The sequence below is a fragment of the Dipteris shenzhenensis genome, chromosome 3, assembly GCF_047967505.1.
Source record: "Dipteris shenzhenensis isolate YYH24624 ecotype China chromosome 3, Dip_SZ_1.0, whole genome shotgun sequence".
In the NCBI taxonomy this organism is placed as follows: Eukaryota; Viridiplantae; Streptophyta; class Polypodiopsida; order Gleicheniales; family Dipteridaceae; genus Dipteris; species Dipteris shenzhenensis.
Genome location: NC_141598.1, coordinates 45,730,698 through 45,749,017, shown reverse-complemented (window position 1 = coordinate 45,749,017; position 18,320 = coordinate 45,730,698). Strand labels below are relative to the sequence as shown.

General features: G+C 49.9%; 1 protein-coding gene across 2 annotated transcripts in view; it reads right to left on the bottom strand.

Moving 5' to 3' along the window:
* LOC147903884 (ubiquitin C-terminal hydrolase 13-like) overlaps positions 1–18,320 on the bottom strand; it is a 64,894-nt gene that overhangs the window by 21,280 nt on the left and 25,294 nt on the right. For both annotated transcript variants that reach the window (XM_087401903.1, XM_087401911.1), the window contains exon 20: positions 4,330–4,398. In XM_087401903.1, the coding sequence (XP_087258029.1) occupies positions 4,330–4,398 (69 nt within the window). The remainder of the gene's footprint in view (positions 1–4,329; positions 4,399–18,320) is intronic.

Here is an 18,320-nt window from a genome sequence, read left to right as displayed (position 1 = left end):
AACACATCATCTGAAGAGGCCGGAATCTGAAATTCAGCATTTGTATGTGCAGAATTTTCAGCGAATATGACATCTCTACTGACAAAAATCTTGCGTGTAGCAGGATTGTAGAGACGATAGCCTTTGCTTTGTAAACTATATCCCACAAAAATGCATTTTAGTGCCTTATCTGACAACTTGTGTCTGAACTCCACAGGCACGTGGGCATATGCAACACAACCAAAAACTCTGAAGTGGTGCACTGAAGGCTTTCTCCCATGCCATGCCTCATAGGGAGTGATTGTCTTCAAAGCCTTTGTAGGAGCCCGATTTAAAATATAGTTGGTACACATGAGGCCTTCCAGCCAAAACCTGTGAGGCAACTTCTTACTTGTGAGCATGCATCTATCCATTTCCATGGTGGTGCGATTCTTCCGCTCAGCTTTGCCATTCTGTTGAGGTGTAAGCCTCACTGTAAGCTGATGCATAATACCTTTTTCTTTCAGAAATGTCTCAAATTCATGAGACATGTACTCCCCCCCTCGATCTGTGCGAAGTGTCTACACCTTGAGTCCTGTCTCATTTTCAACCATAGCCACAAAGTGTTTGAAATGCATAAACACTTCTGATTTTGCCTTGAGACCATAAATCCAAGTGTAGTTGGTAAAGTCATCCATGAATGTAACAAAATAGAGATAACCCCCAAAAGCAGGTGTCCTCATGGGACCGCAGACATCACTGTGAATAAGCTGCAATTTTCTTGTAGCTTTCACTGCACCATCCTTCTTGAAGGGAAGCCTATGCATTTTGCTAAGAATGCAACCTTCACATGTATGAGGAGGAGGGGACTCCAAAGGAGGTAATGCATCAACCATATAATGCCTCTGAAGTGTCATTAAGCTGCCATAGCTCATGTGCCCATACCTAGCATGCCACAACTCCGCATTGTGCATTGCAGCAGTGGGAGTGCTAACTGATAATGCAAGTTGGGATATTTTTTCATATAAATCAAGCTGAAAAAGACCCCAATACAAAGTGCCAGACAATCTCAAAGCATATTCACTTTCTTTGTCTCTGACTACGCACTTGTCATCATAAAAAACAACCTGAAATCCTCCTCGATTGAGTGAGGACACTGAAAGCAAATTCTTATTTATACCTGGCACATAGAGTACATCTGAAATTCTGAAATCTGTGCCATCAGTGGATGTGAGAATAATATCTCCAACTCCACATACTGAATGAGAAGAATTATTTGCACATGTGACTTTCTTCTTGGTGGGTGAAGAATGCAAAGTTACAAACAGATTTTTCTTGGAAGTGATGTTTTTTGAAGCACCACTATCAAAATACCAAGTATGTAGTGTCTCATCAACACTGAGAGAGCATTCATCCTTTGAAGGATCGTAACTGCAAGTCAAAAAAGCATATGGGTCATCATCATTAGTGGCTGTAGTATCCGAACTACCCACTGAAAAATCTGAAGTGCAAGTCAAAAAGGCATAGTGCTCTTCAACCAAGTTGGCTGCAACATCTCCTCCATCATGGCAATGTGGACCTGATGCATCTGATACAGCCATACCGAAATCCCTTTTCTTTTCCTTGGCTATGCGCTTCTTGCACTCTCTTGGAGGGTGATGAGCCTATATGAGTTAGTCAGAGGTAGAGTATGTGCCCCAAGTGGCCTATCGGATTGGGTCGATAGTACGATCGGAGTGAAGCAGGGTTGCCCCCTCTCACCGACCCTTTTTGGCCTTTACATTGATGAGATCACTTCCTTTATAGACCACCTAGGAGGCAAAGGATCACTACTGGCCGATCTCATGATACAGATATTGCTATACGCTGATGACATAGTCCTTATCTCATCCTCAGCAGAGGGGCTGCAGAGAAATTTGGAGGCCCTAGAAATGTTCGGCAGAGAGAGACCTGACAGTCTACCTTGGGAAGACCAAAATTATGGTCTTTAACACCTCACATGCAGTGCTTCGTGGACTCAGCTTCACATCGATACGAGCCATAGGAGATAGTGCAGTCCTACACATATTTCACATAACCCCTTTTCACTATGACAAATGCAGCCCATGCACAACTCACACGGGGACGGGGTGCTCTGGCACGGTATAACTCCCACCGAATCATTCAAAATCAAACTTAACTCTACTAGAACATCAGCCTCTCTCAATAAGTTTCTCCAAAGTTCATGGACACTTGGTAAAATGGCCTTGAAGCAATAACTCAACCACTTTGAGACATTAGTTAGAGAAGTCTTACAAGCCATGCAATGGCTCTAATAAGGACAACTTGGGTTGCAAATGAACCCAAAAGACTCCCAAAAGTTTTGATGCTTCAAAATCAAATCCTCTGGAGGTATAGGAAAACTAGCATATGTCGTTGTTGTACGGTTAACCTCTCCTAGTAGGGATTGCAACTAAAACTTTTTACAAGTGAAGACAAAATTATTTGAGCATTTGTCTACATAAGAAATCACAAACTTTTGCTGGAATTTACACAACAATACTCATCCTCTGAAGAGAGAGAGCTACCACTATCACAGGTGCGAACCAAAGGAGCTTCTCTTAGTTTTGAAGCAACTTACATTCAAAAACTATAGATTTCCAATGTGATAAGAGACCTTGGACCCCTAAAGATTCTTCTACTTGAATAGAAAAATTTGAGACTCCTTTCTCTATGGCTTTTAATAGGCATGAATCCTTAGAAGAAGAAATTGAAATATTGTGCCTTGTCAGAAAAGATCCCTTAAAAAGGCGGTAGGAAGGATAGAAGTATCAACAGTAACAACGTGTCCTAAAGAACTATCACCGAAGGGAGCAAGCTTTTTAGTACAACAACAAGGCTACTAAGAATGGCTAGATTTCTATGCATTGTAAGGTTTCTACCAATGTCTGCATAATTGAAGGCCTTTTGTTCTAATGTTTTTACAAGCAATTAGAAGATGCTTCTAGACTCCTCTAACCCATGAGGAAGAACACTCATAACTTGAGGTAACTTCAATATATACTTAAACCTACATTATCAAGACTAGGAGAAGTAATATAGTGATCATAAGTTCTTTTCTTAACATGGCAGCGCCATGGGGCCAAAGACGCTGGCTATAGCAAAACATTCGCAGTCAAAGCGCAATTCATATTTCTTCTATATAGTGGCCCATGGAGGGCTTCCCATGGGCCCATGGTTGGAGCAAATAAGATGATACAATAGCTTCCATCTTTGCAAAGGTGTGATATTCGACACCATCCCACCAAGTTTGACTTAGACCATGGTGGCATGTCTCCTAAAAATGAAGCAAATCTTTCATTACGAGGCCTATCGTGGCTAAGTAGCTTACATATTGAGAAATGCCACAATAAAAGCAAGGATCCTTGGTAGACGTGCAAATGTGTATGCATTTCATAAGCATATTCTCATGAACATGAAATAGTTTTCAATGATAAATGCATTTACAAGACAGCACATGCATGAACCTTGTACTCACATTGTCAATGCATGAACGTTTCGCTTTTTTTGCATGTGCATCATCTACAAGAACTAGTGCCCTATTCCAAAGTCTATGTTTGGAATTGTACCACGGTCTTTTCTTGACTATGTACATATGCTCAAATCTCTATTCATATTTTCATTTGAGATATTTTAACTTTAAAATGGAAATCACGGATTATAACACAATCAAGAGTAGGACATCAACTCTTGATATGGATTCTTTCTTTTGATACGATCAAAGGGAGGCCCATAGGGAGAGGCAGTACACCCACATAAAGTGAAGTGGACATAGATAGAAGATCAAACTGATACAAGGATGAAAGATCGCCCCAACCTAGGTGGACCAAAACGAAGACCCTTTCAACTCAAACTATGCAGTATGATCACAGCTTGTCGTCATAGAGGACGAAAGTATTTTTTGAGTAGTATTCGTAGACCACCTCCACATTATCTTCCAATTGTGAGCAAACTCAAAGTACAATCTCTTAGACAAGTGTGAATGAAAGGCTAGAAGTACTATAGTACAACTAGACAGTACAACTAGACAACAAGTTTTTTCCCAAATGTTGAAGAAATTAAAATTATGAATTGGACACGCTGCAACTAAGAGCATAAGCCAATTCTATGTTTAAAGGGAACCTTAATAATCTTACGAGTGTAATCTAGCACAACCTACAAACCCCTTATAGCCATCTTATTTTGCTCCTTTGTCCTCAAAATAGCACACATTCGTGAAGGGAAGGTGATGAAAAATGCTAGGGAAAAAACCACTAGTGCTAACATCTACACGTTAAAGCCAACAATTACTCTTGTTAACCTCTTGTTAACCCATCGATTTTAAAAATTCACCTGGCAGGCCCTGAATGAGACATTCTTCTCGATCAATTCGCACATTACATTTGGCTCGAACTTGATTTCCTAAGCAAAAGAAAAAAGCAACATTATGCAAGGCTCTTGAAAACAAACATTTTTTGTTGCAAGAACGAGTCCATGACTTTTAAAAGGGCTTAAAAACATAAAACCCCTCAAAAGACCCTCTTTTAGTACAAAAGATTTCATACATTGATAATTAGTTGAACGAATCTCAAAACATGCCCCAACTAACCCTATAAAAGCATACTATTGGACCTCCTAATAGTCGTTGTACTGCAGCACTCTGATTTACTTTGTCACCATCCAACATTACATTGTATAAACATAGGCTAAGACATGCATATCAACATGATGACGTATCCTAAGGTCTCCTAAATCACAAGGCTCAAAGATTGAAAAAAAAAATCAAGCTTCATAACTGCTAGCACTCAACCTAATGAAAAGCTTGTTTGTCTCATAGTTGTCCAAGCTTTAATTCTTTGCAAGGAACAAAATTCATAAAAGGTTCTCCACAAAACAGCTTAGAGAAAATAGATGATAGTGCATAGAACCACTCAAGATAGAAAAGACTTTTTTTTTTTTCCTCGAAAAAAACAGTGCTGATTATATTACTTCGAAAACAAGATACAAGAGGTCAGTTTTGCAACTGACGGGGCTGCGTTCACAAATCGGACGCAGCCTAAAAAGGAAACATAAAGCTCTCTCTCATGGAGGGATCAGACGAGTGTGAATGAATAGCCAGAGAGGTGGTGAATAGCGCCACTGAAGGCCCTGAGAAGTATGCTCGAAGAAGAAGCCCTGCGTATCCCAATCACGGAGGAATCGTCTCCGCTTCTCCCGACCAGCCCGGGAATCTCCCTGTATCTGGTCCCATTGGCCTCTGAGTGTGTGTATAATCTCACTCCAGATGTCAGTCATGACCTGGGCAGTCGAAAGAGAGGTGCCACCGAGGATCTGCGCGCAGCGCGAGGTCCAAATGTGCCATCCAGCGATGCTGCTAATAATCTCCCAGACTGGCTGTCTCTCCTGAGATCCTGTGTCAGTTTCTGCCAGGTGCGGCGGAATGCCCTCTAACGGCCCCGAAGTCCCATGTGTGATAAGGAACATGGGGTCCTGCGGGCCTGCCTCGAACCACTGATGAAAGTCAGGTGTGGTGTTGCTCCAGCAGAACGCGCCCCAAGTGATCAACCAAACCTAGCTCCAGTGCTGTGCGAGTAAGGATCCCGAAGGTCCACCTCCACACTTCCTGGGCACGAGTGCAGCTCCACAGGCAGTGTTTTGGTGACTCCTCCTCCTCATGACAGATCTGACAAAGTCCATCCTGACCAACTTGCTGCAACCAACTCCCCACTGGAAGACCCTTGTGGGCGAGTAGCCAAAGGAAGTAGGAAATCTTCCGCGGCCGCCAACTCTCCCACAAGGCCTTCCAGAAGGCCTGCAAAAATAGCTTGGAGATACCCTGAGCATACCAACTGGGCCGCTGGGTGGGCGGGCGGCTCTGCACTCGAGAACTCTCCTGTCCAATGTCGTGCTGTAAGCGAAGAAAGGGGTCGGCCCCTGGCCTGCCGCAACCTCTGGCCATCTCCACTCACCTGGGTCCCAATCAAGCTCTGACAAGGCCCACCCCTCCCAAAGCCAGAGTCACCATAACTGCAGCTAAGCCTGCTCTATACTAGGATCGGTCCGCCAAACCTTCCCCACGAGGCCTACAACCCGCACCCTCTGCCACGGGAGAAGGGGGTCGATGAGCACACCCTCTCTCCTGAGTCGGCTGTCCCCCAAAACCGCGAAGAAGGAAACCGAGGTGTCGTCCAACCGGCCTGCAACCACCAATGGGATGCCACGGGGAGTGAACTGTCCAAACCAACGGTCATCACCAGGCATGAGGCTCTGAATCTCGGGTGGAGCCAGCCAACCGGCAGGAATCGCTCCGTCTATCTCTGTGCGTCTCGCCTGAGCTCCACGGACACCTCCAGGTGCGGCCGCTAGAGCAACGGTCTCCAAGTGTCTGTAAGTGTCCCTCCAAACTCGAAGGGACCGGGCTGGCCCCCGCATCCAACTGTCCCACATGATATGTGACCTCTCCCCCAGCTGAAGGCCCAAGACATCTCTGACCTGATCGTTCCAGATGAGCGGCTGGCGGTCGATCTCCTCCTGACAGCTAGGAGGGGACTGGATGAGACTGAGGCGGAGTCGCCTCCAAACCATGAGCAGGCTACGAATGAGCGGGGAGCGAGGTGAGTGAGCGGTGCAGAGGTGAAGATCCACCGAAGGGACGGTAGCCACTCTCCACCTCGGCGTGGGACGCAAGAACCGATCCCCTGCTGAAGTAACATCTTCCACGTCTGCCCCCCGAGGGTCAAACCGCAGATAACTAACTTGCCCAACAGGGCCTGACTCTGAAGCTCAGGATCAATGACTCCCAAGCCACCCTCAGCCTGCGGAAGAATGACTGTCTGCCAGGCTACCCTGGCTCTGGTATCTCTGAGGCCATCCCCCCAGACCACAGGGAATTCCGGACCAACCTCCTGAGCTGTGCCACACTGGATCTCGAGAAGCACCAACAGGAGGCCACATACCAGGCCGTGGCCAGGAGAACCTGGTTGACTACAAGAGCACGTCCTGCAAGAGAGCTTAGCAGTGCTCCAGAAAGCCAGCTTCTGTCAAATGGAATCTAGCACCGGGAGAAATTGCTGAGCTGGCGTGATGTCCAGGCCGACCTGAAAGTCGAGATATCTGGCTGTCTGTCCCCACGGGATCCATTTGAAACCCTAAAACCTCCCCCACCGTGAGCATGCCCCAGGGTTTGTGAGAAAACCAACTGATTTGTTCCAATTGATTTTCGCACCGGCTGCCGAGCAGAAGACCTCTAAGGCCAGCCTCACCCTCTCCAGCATCATCTCATGGTCCTGAACATACAGCGCTGTGTCATCTGCATACTCCGAGTCCAGAAGCTCCGTATCCTCCCTGATGGGAAGACGAACACCCCGGATCCCAGTCGACCTCGCCCGAAGGTAATATGTCATCGCCTCGACGAAGAAGAGAAACAGGTAAGGAGCGAGGGGGCAACCCTGACGCACTGATCTCTCCAAACGAAATCGCTCTCCCATCCTACCGCCGATCATGACCCTGCTGGAAGCTGTCCTGTATAGCGCTGAGATACCTTGAATCCATCAAACTGGGAATCCTAGTCTCTCCAAAGTACCTTCCAAGAATGACCAGTCCACTCGATCGTAGGCCTTCTCAAAGTCGAGAAGTAGGATGACTAAGTGCGACCCACTGTGCTGAGCCCACTCCGTCGCCTCTGAGAAGGTGAAGACATTATCCAGGATACTGCGATCCTAGACAAAGCATGTCTGAGTGTCATGAATGAGGTCAGGAAGTAGAGACCGAACTATGGCGCTGATCATCTTGACAAGGATTTTGTAGGCAGTGGTGAGGAGAGTGATCGGGCGTCACGGACGGATCTCCTGTCGGTCTACTCCCTTCGGGATGAGTCAAATCAATCCCGAAGAGAGGCTCTCTGGCATACGTCCGCTGCTGAAAATCCTCTGTAGAGGGACTGATGGATCTGATCCCAGAAAGAGGTGAAGAAAGCGCGAGAGAGCCCATCCTTGCCAGGGCATTTCTGCCCATCGATGGCCATCAAGGCCTCCTGCATCTCGACAGTAGTGAACGGTGCCATCAGCGTCGCCTGCATGCTGGGCTGAACAAGGGGTGGAATATACCTCCACACATCCTCGCGGGAATGTCTAGTACGAGGGGCAAGCTGCTCCTGCTGGAAAAGAGTCCTGTAGAAGTCGGTAGCCAACCCCAAGACCTCTTTCGGATCAGTAACGATGTGCCCCTCCGCTGTCCTAAGACTCCGGAGCTGATCACCTGCTGCCCTCTGGCCATGCGTCCTGAAGAACTCTCTGCTCATCCGGTCACCCTTCCAAGCCCAGTAGGAGAGGGAGGCGTGATAAGAAAACTCTGAGCGGCGCTGGAGAGTCTCCTCAAGAAGGGCTCTGGCACGAAGGGCCTGGATCCGAAGCTCCTCCGAACCCGGAGCTGCCTGCTGGAGTCGCTGAATGGAGGCGAGGTCCCTACGAAGAGCTCTCTCTCTGCCCCACCACTCCTGGCGAACCTGAAGGGCTACGAGCTGGCAAATCTAGCTGGATTCCTGCAAAGCCTGAGCCACCGACTCTACCAGATCCACGCACTCGTCCCAATCTCTGTCCCAAAGGCTATCGATACTGCTGCGCACCTCCTCCCTAGAGAAAATGGAATCGGGAATCCTGCACGACCGGGGAGGAAGGGACTGAGCTGCCGAGTCTAGTGATAAGAGCACAGGCGCGTGGTCGGAGAGTGTCGTCCCTGGCACTATACCCACCTGACCACCTCTGCTAATGGCCCAATCACTGACATAAAATATGTCCAGTCTCTCCAGGAGTCTGCCTCCTTCCCTGCGGAAGCCCCATGAGAAGTCCAAGCTCCCGTGCCATCGACGGAAGGACGGGTCTCTCCAGCTGTCCCTACCTCTTGTCGCGAAGATAAAGGAGCCCCAAGCGGACTGCTCTGCCTGAGCTATACCTGTAAACTCTGGTCCTCTGCCCTGCTAGTCCTCCACAATCTCCAGATTGTTGAAGTCACCTCCAACAATCCATGAATCCATGTCTGGGAGAATCTCTGTGAGTGTCCTCCAGAAAGTGGCTCTGCATCGGAGGTCTGTGGGTTCATAGATGTTTAGGATTCCTATTTTGGAGCCCTCCAACTCTAGGCCAACCCAAAGTGCACGGCCTGGGATCAAGGTACCATGACCAAAAACTCCCTGGGCAAACGGCTCGCAAACGGAAGTACAGACACCGCCGCTCCTCCCCTGTGCACCGATCAAGGGCTCCCAGTAAGTATGAGAGCGCCCAGGGAGGATCTTCCCACAGCTACGGGAATGGGCCACTGAAAGCTTATGCTCCTGGAGCAAGAGTAAATCCAAGCGACCAATCACTGCTGGCTGAAGTTCCTATCTCAAGATGAGCTTCCTAGGACCACGGGTGCCAGAAGAATGAAACCCGTTCACGTTCCAGGAGACAAGGTGTGTAAGCTCATGGTGAGGACTGGTAGGTTGCGAACAACTGTCTGCTCGCGGCTGATGTCGATGAAGAAGCTGGCATTTCAGAATGAAGACACTGACGCTTATGAGAGGGTTTGGAGGGGGAGGCGGGGTCGTCCTGCCCATTCTTCAAAACTTTTAGCAAAGGCGTGAGGCCTTTAGTGCCATGGACAAACGCTTTCTCGAGCCAACTCGAGATGTCCGAGGTAGTCATCCCGTAGAAGGCTCGGAGTTTCTGAGGAGTCCAGGCTCTGACATCCTGGGGAAGGGGCCACGACAGAGGGGGCCTGAGGATCACAATCAATCTGAAGCGCTTGGCAGCGCAACGCCACTGCAGGCGCACGTCACCCTCGAACCACTGAGTCTCGAGAAGCTGTCCACCTGACGGGCCTATCCAGGAGCAAACCTGAGCGTGCGTCTGCTCTTTGAGAGCCTCCAAGACCGAGTCGTCTGTCCAAGTCTCGGTGCCGTCGCTGAGAAAGGTGAAAGCAAAGCTAGGGCCATCCCTCGGGGCCAAGGCTGCGATCTTCCCACCCGCCTCTTTACGGAGCAGGAAGATACTGATGTCGAGGCAGGCAGGGAAGGTCCCGAGGTCGGCCACATCCAAGTAATCCCAGGGACCAGATCTGTAGAAGTCGCGAGGAAGCTCTCTCCTGAAGCTGAGGCCCGCCAGAGTCTGCAACTGAGGGGGTCGGGCTAGCAGACAGGGAAGACTGCTCCAGGGGTGGTGTAGACTCGGGCTGCCCTGCCTGGGGTGGGAAAGGGGAGGGAGGCTGAGGGATCGGCAGCTCAGACTCCACAGAGGCGAGTATCGGTGGGGGCCGAGGAGGGGGAGTGGGGGCTGCCCGTGGCTGAGGAGCCATCGATGCAGCTGACACTGCACGAGAGCTGAGAGGGACGGGGGAGGGGGGATGGGGCTGAACCTGGGACTGGGGCTGAGTAGGAAGAGGAGGGAGCTGAAGAGGAAGAGGCGGGGGCTGATGCTGTGGGTCGGGAAGAAGGGGCTGCGGCTGGGGAGGGGGCTGGGGCTGAGTGGAGGGGGGCTGCGGAGGGCGGGCTACAGTCGAAGAAGAAGCTCTCCCAGGACCCTGGGGCGGCTGCCTGTCAGGTCTCTGAGGCTCTGCTGCAGGTTGGGTAACCTCTGCCTTCTTGCCTTTGTCAGAAATCTTCTTATTCTTTCCTCTTTTCCTTCTAACCTCAGTCCAGCCGCCAGCCACCTCTGGACCGGACTCCGGCAGCCTCTGCTCCTCCTGACGTGGCTGCCCGGAGGGGGGAGGAGGGGGCGGAGGGGGGGGTTAGGGGGGGCCAAGAGGAGTTGGAGAATCGTGGACAAGCAGCAGCCAGGTGCCCAAAGCCATGACACCTCAGGCACTGGCCTGGCTGTCCTATGACTACCATGCTCTGAGTAATGCTGCCAGCATCGGTCACAATCTCAATCACTGCAGGAAGAGTTGCAGGGTCTGCCACAGCCACACGGACTCGGAGAGCTCCTGCCGCAGTAACCGCGTCGACGAAAGTGTCGTGCATCACCCAGCTAAAGTGGGAACCCAGGTCTCTGACTATCGGCCACAACTCAACAGCAAGGCTTGAAAAAACTAGCGTCACTGGGTGGCGAGGTATGCGGAAACGAGCATCAAAGTCCACTGCGCTGAATCCACGGTACCAAGGGACTATCATGATGATCTTTTCGTCCACAGATGTGGGGGAACCAACAATCAGGTTGCTCGCAGCTTTCGCAGTTGAGAGTTTAAGCCAGAAGATGCCCCTTCCCATAAGGGCCACCTCCTCGATGTGGCTGTCCTCTAGCATGAGAGTGGACTGGAGCCAGTCCCTGATGGTTGATCTGGAGGGGGAGTGTCCAATGACTCTGCCATAGACGGAAGTAAGGTCAAAGTCATTGGCAACCTGTTGAACCCGAGACGACTGTTGCTCTGTCAAGATCACACGGTAGGCATCTGGAGAGGGAGGGTCCGGCTGGACCTCAGGTTCCGGACAGGGAGCCGCCATACCGTCAAGACAAACTGCGAGACCTCCGATGAAGAAGAGGCTGCCACCAAAAAGGGGGGAGATAGACGAAGGATGGAGCCTGGGTGTGACGGAAGAGGACGAGGCGAGACGAATCGAGGCGGGCGGGGGAAGCGGAGGCGAAGGCGGGGACGGAGGCGGAGGACGGAAGGGGGCGGAGGGCGGATGTGGAGGCGAGGGCGGAGGGCAAAGGTCGAAGGCGAGGGAGGGACAGCGGCGGAGGCGAGGGCGGAGGGGGGAGGGGGGGCGAGGGCGAGGAACGAGGGCGGAGGGACGGAAGGGAGGAAAGAGCGAGGGCGGAGGGGTGAGGGGCAAGAGGCGGGGCGGAAGGGCGGGGGGGGAGGGGCGGAGGACGGGGGCATGGCGAGGAGCGGGGGCGAGACGGAGAGGGCGAGGCGAGGGGTGAGTCGAGGGGCGGGCGGAGGGGTGAGGCGAGGGGCGGACGGAGGGGCGAGGTGAGGGTGAGGCGAGGGGCGGGGTGGTGAGGGCGAGGGGCAAGGCGGGAGGTGAGGCGAGGGGCGAGGGGCAACGGGACGGAGGGGCGAGGGGTGAGGGCAAGGAGGCAGGATGAGGCGAGGGGTGGGGGTGTGCGGCAAGAGCGGGGGGGACGGCGAGGGTGAGGGGAGGCGAGGGCGAGGGGGAGAGGCGGAGGAGGGTAGGGAGGTAGCTGCGGGAGGGAGGGAGGGGGGCTCGCAGGAGCTTAGGATCTATCTCACTTTTGCACTTTTGGACACCTGCTGTACACTAATGGAACTCATTGGGGATTGGCTGATTTTCAAGATAGAAAAGACTTCCCATGATGTCAAAAAAATTTAGATAATTTTATTATAGCATGGAGTTTACATGTTCGTCATTGCAAAATGCACACAAGCGCATGTGCTAGCACACACACATTTATATCTAGATCTAGATCTAGATTTGTTATACCCCTAGCTAACCACAATAAGCTAGTCGCTCACCTAAAAGAGACCCTAGTGGGTGCAATCAAGAGGTTTAGGATTTAGGGTTTAGTGTCAAAGGAGACCCTAGTGACTCACCTATGGGTCGAGGGAGACCCTAGCAGGTCGAATGTTGCTTGTACGCTGATTATAGTTGTCGCCTGCAGCTATATACTAGTATAGGGGGATCAATAGACCTCCTCCACCTACATATAGTACGGGCTTTTGGGGGGGGGGGGGGGGACCAAGAGCTCCCTACCAAGGTGCAATTCTATCGCGACCACTTCTTGAGATTATCAAAGGATGGACTCGTCGTTAGACCCCAGTACGTTGAGGAAAGAGGAGTCTCACATGCATTTGTTCAAAACATTGATCAATACCCATATACTGATCTCCAAAGAGGCATGTTGTACATGTCAAGCTAGGTCGATGCATCATGCATCCCTCATGGATGGGCATCCATGGTATGAGACATAGAGATGTGCTAATCTAGAGCAGGCCCTATGTCTTCCCTAGGACCTCCAGTGTTCAAGGATAAACTGATCGCTGTATGGTTGGATGGTGAGGTTGCTTACAAATCGAGGGGCCAACGGTGGGCAAGTAGGGGTGTGGGCTGTGATGGCCTCCACGTGTGTGGGCACACAAAACAACGGGGTGCCCATTTGATGTCTAGCCTCCACTCCCCATCCATACCCCGACCATCTCACAAAATTACAATTTTCATGCTAACAGCGAGATTTGAACTTGGGCCAACCAATACAAAGTCCACATCCTTTACCACGTAGGCTACCTTGGCCAATCTGACATTAAATGCATTCTCTTTTCCATTTCGCTAAATAACCACTTGGACAATCTCAACAACTAAGATGTCACACGTGACACACCTAATCTATTTCGTTCAAGTTCAAGTCTTGCTGAAGAGCCACAAATAGATACATCTAGATGCCACCTGTCCAATAATTAAAGCCACACTTTGATGCACTCATATACCCCCCTTTACCCCCTCTTGGGATACACAATTTGTTCACTTGCCCCTAGGCACAATTTCACAATTCAATGGACCAAGGCCCTGTTGGAATGGTCACCTCCCGATCTGTGAGCCCCCATATGAGGAGAGCATTGGGGGGGGGGGGGGGGGGGGGTGGGGGTGAACCTAAGCACATGAACCTAAGCACAAAAGCATGGTACCCAGGTGCCAGTGAAGGGTCTGGCAGAGGTAGCTCAAGGTGCTTTCATGGCAAGATGCAGTCACGTAATAGGCGACCCGGATGGCAAGGGTTGCAGGCAGGATCTCGACCTGCAGCAAGCCCTGGACAAGGCGCAGTGACATAAGCAGAACCAGCAGGACAGAAGGGGCAGAGGTGGAGGCTATGGTGGGCCAGCCACCTGGTCATAGATATGCCCAAGAGTAGGGCGAAATGGGGGCTGCCCTTGGGGCCAAGCAGCAGCCCAAAAGAGCCCAGCAACAGCCCTTATATAGGACAGTAAAGTCGGCCCAGGAGGGGCCAGAAAAGTCGGCCAGGGGCAGGGGGCTGAACCGACCAGCAGTCGGCCCTTTCTAGGGCTGCTGGGTCGGTTGGCTGGCCAGGCCCTTGGGGCCTATAAAAGCAGAGACTCTTGGCCTCATTCTACATCACTTGGAGCAGCAATTTAGGGAGCAGAAAGAGCAGCAGAACAGCCACCTGTAGGCCTCTATCCAGGAGGATTCAAGTGGGCTGTAGAGCTGCAGACCTAGCTCAGAGTGCTGCCTACCTAGGCTGGTGCAAAGACAGCAAGGTGGAAGGGATCTGGACGGATAGTCTACAGAAGCTCGAGGTTGGAGTACGCAGGCTCGAGTCTAGAGATAGCCGGCAGATAGGTGAAGTACCTTGTGGTAAGATCAGAGGACCACACCATTGGTGGGACTCTAGATCTATCTCTTTTGTATTGTGTCCATAGCTTTGGACGGAAATATATTATTTTGGTGGTTTCTCTATCTGGCTGGTTCATTGTCTATTGATGAGTCTGCACATCTATTTTATGCACATAAGTTAAGAAGTTTGTGATTCCACACCCCACACATCACACTGTGTGAGCTCCTGTGGGCATTACTATCAGTCTTCCGCTGTGCGTACCCTCTGTTGGGTCATTTCTAACAGGCCATTAGTCTTAGATCATGCCAGTTCACCTTGAGCAACAACCTTGGCATTAATTCCTTTCAACCATTCACATAAAACACAATGCAAATATAATAAAACACAATGCAAATATAATACAAAGTTTGGTCCCCTAAAGGAAACAGCCCGATGACCCTTACAAGGTCATGTTATCTCGACATGAGTGTAGCAGCTCGTAGATAGAAGAACATCCTGCTCTATGGAAAGCATCTTGGCTAAATATAGCCAACTGGCTCTTTGCTAATGTTTAAGTCCTCTAGTCCCACATTAGCTTGCTTCCCTTAATCCCAAGGCCCCCTAACCTTGGATTAAGTCCACTAATTCAAGGATTAGCATCCAGATAACATCACCTCTACCCAGTTGCCATAGTCACATCATGTCTCACCCGACTCAAAGTATGAAAGGCCATGACCATGGTCTTGTTAAGGTTTGCAGTCACGCAGCTCTGTGTGTAGAAATTCTCTAGCAATTCCATATGCTGTTGTAAACCATGATCTCTCTCTCTAGCAATAATAACCTTAAGGGCTATTATTGAGGAGGTGAAGTCGAGGCATCATGAAGTTTACACTTGCTTCGTAGACTTTCGTAAGGCATTTGATACTGTTCCACGCTCTCGCCTGACCAAGAGGTTACAGGAGTTGCAGCTCCTAGAGATCATGAGTCTATATGAGTCCGTTAGAGGGAGGGTACGTGCCCCAGGAGGCCTATCAGACTGGGTTGAGAGCACTATCGGAGTAAAACAAGGTTGCCCCCCATCACCGACTCTTTTCAGGCTCTATATCGATGAGCTCGCTTCTTTTGTCGATCGCCTAGGTGGAGGGGGTTCGCTTCTGGTGGACCTAATGGTGCACATATTGTTGTACGCCGATGACATAGTCCTCATATCATCCTCAATAGAGGGACTGCAGAAACATTTAGAGACTCTGGAGATGTTTTGTGAAGAGAGAGACTTGACAGTTAACCTTGGGAAAACCAAGGTTATGATCTTCAAAACCTCACGAGAAATGTCTCGTCGCCAAAGCTTCACATACCGTGGCGAGCCTGTGGAGATAGTGCAATCTTACAGATATTTGGGGATAGTGTTCACCGGACCAAGTTTCACGATGATCCATGCGGGTGCGGCACGACTCGCATGAGGAGGGGGTGCTCTAGCCCAACTGGAGAGGCGATGCTTCCAAGCACACTTCCAGGACCCTCCGACGAAGGGTGTTCTTTTTGACATGCTGGTGAGACCGAATGCCATGTATGCAACACCTTTCTGGGGGAGTGATATTTCAGCCACAGAGTGGCGGAGATTTGAGAGGCTACAGGTGTCTATGAGATCCAGGATGATTCGGAGTGAACCCTCAGTTCCCCATCAGATTATACAGGCTGAGTTCGCCATGCCCGCTCTCCAGGTTGATGCCGTCTTTCAGACAATGACGTTCCTCCACAGAGTTTGGGCCTTACCCCAGTGGAGGTTACCGAGGTTAGCATTAGAGTCCTCCAGGCGACTAGCAGAGAGCAGTGTTGATACGGCATGGTATGCACGGATATCCACGTGGTTTGGTAGTCACGGCATTCAGATGGACAGAGTTCCCCCTTTCAGTACAGTCTAGATGCACCACCCGAGATGATCCCACGAGATAAGATCAATCGTATCATACGGTTGGACCTCCTCCAGCTCCATACAACTAGGGCTTGGGGGGGAGAGTTCTCCACCGACATCTAGTTCTACCATGACCACTTCCTGAGGGTCTCAGAGCACGGTCTTGTCATCAGACCTCAGTATCTCGAGGACGGGAGTCTTATATGCACTGAGGTCACCATCGGTCAGTTGCGAGTCTCATCACATTAGCTGCAGATTGAGGCAGGGAGAGCTGCAGGCATACCCAGAGAGCAGAGGACTTGCACATTATGCCACATGGAGGAGATCGAGATGGAGGAGCATTTTCTATGTGTTTGCCCAGTCTATTATGAGATCCGAGGACAATACCACTGCCTCTTTCAAGAGGGACATGGCTTTGGTCCACTTATACGACTGATCGATTTTCACGATCAGGTTTGTGTTGGGCTCTATCTGATTGAGATGCGGCGACGGAGAGACACATTGATGCAACAGACCAAGGAGCAACAGGGACTAATGCTACAGGTCACCGAGATCGACAGATCACATACTTTTGTTACAAACTTCTATGCATCTGAGTTAGTTGCCAGTGAGATTGAGAGAGAGGAGCTTGATGAGATGAGAGCATCATGGATTAGCAGTGGAAGTCTCCACCACGATGCTGCCAGACGAGGGACACACACTCCACGTGGGACACGGAGAGGGACCATAGCACGCAGGATCAAGGTTCGGTCTATCTCAGCCCTCCTCAGAGGTGACCGCTAGAGACGAGGTATCACCCTTGACGTAGCCCAACGGATCCAGAGCTCAAGGAAACCACGCCCTCCCCCACGTCGAGAGACAGCTCGACACACACAGATACGAGAGCTCCTCACATCTCATCACAGACCACTAGGTTACCTGGATACACAGAACCTGAGCATGTACTAGGAGTGCTAGCCCTGAGCACCTGATACTTTCTCTGTTATTTGCTTTTGCTACTCTAGTATTTGGACATTTGATTCACTAGTTTAGCATCTTAGCATCTTAGCACTTTAGCTTTCAGCAAGGGTCTTAGTGAACCCTTTGCTTCAGCCCTCTGTGGCTTGTATGAGTTACTTCTTTGCTTGTACTTTGTCTCATAGGCCCGCAAGGCCTCTTACAAACGTTAATACCTCTCTCTCTCTCTCTCTCTCTCTCTCTCTCTCGTGGGTGCGTGAGAGAGAGAGAGAGAGAGAGAGAGAGAGAGAGAGAGAGAGCTCCCACTGAAATGTGGCATCATCTGGTTGATTACCTTGGAGTGGGAATGCTTTCATTTGAGGCAACTTTAACAATTTCTCTAAAATTGATAATAGTACTACTCATTGGTCTTATATGCTACAGAGAGAACGGGTTGCATGGACTCAAATGGATGACTCTTTACATGCCTGTGATTTGTGGAAACATCTTATGCCTGATGACCATGGGTACACATTTCAAAAAGGGTACACATTTCACGATGCATGATGACCATGGGTACACATTTCACCATAATGCATTCACACAGTACTGGGCAAGATTGGTATATGCTTCATGCAGTGCAATTTGAGGATTTTACTTGTGATATTTCTTTGGATTATTCATTGCATCTATTGGATCACTTTCCAGTCATTATGACTTTGTTTTTTGGCCTCCCACTACATGATGTGCCGTTGCCTTACAAGAGACCCTTGCTGGTCAATAATTACTACTTGAATCACCAGCCCTTTTCAGTTATAGTTAAGGGACATATCAATAGGCTTGCTTTGCATGCTTCTGTGAATATCGACTGGGCATGGGTTGTTTTTATTCTGGTTTACAAACTTTGATCAAAGGATATGATAAATGCTATCTAGGTGACCTACACCAGAAAGTAACTCCTGCAACAGCTCAAATTCAGCATTTTACTGTGGCTGCACAGCAGCATCAATTATCTGGCGAAATTATCTGGTGAAGAGCGATCTGCATTTCTTGCTGCCCTGGCTGAGAAGCTTCATTTTCATCAAAAAGCCATGCAGGATAGTGGTTGTTCTTCCAAGGCCTTTTTCAAAAGCTTGCACACTTCTCAAAGAATGCATTCCTTGCATCATGTCTTGCGTCCAAATGGTTCGTGGACTAAGCAGCAGCTTGATAAAGTTGTTCAGCATTATTACAGT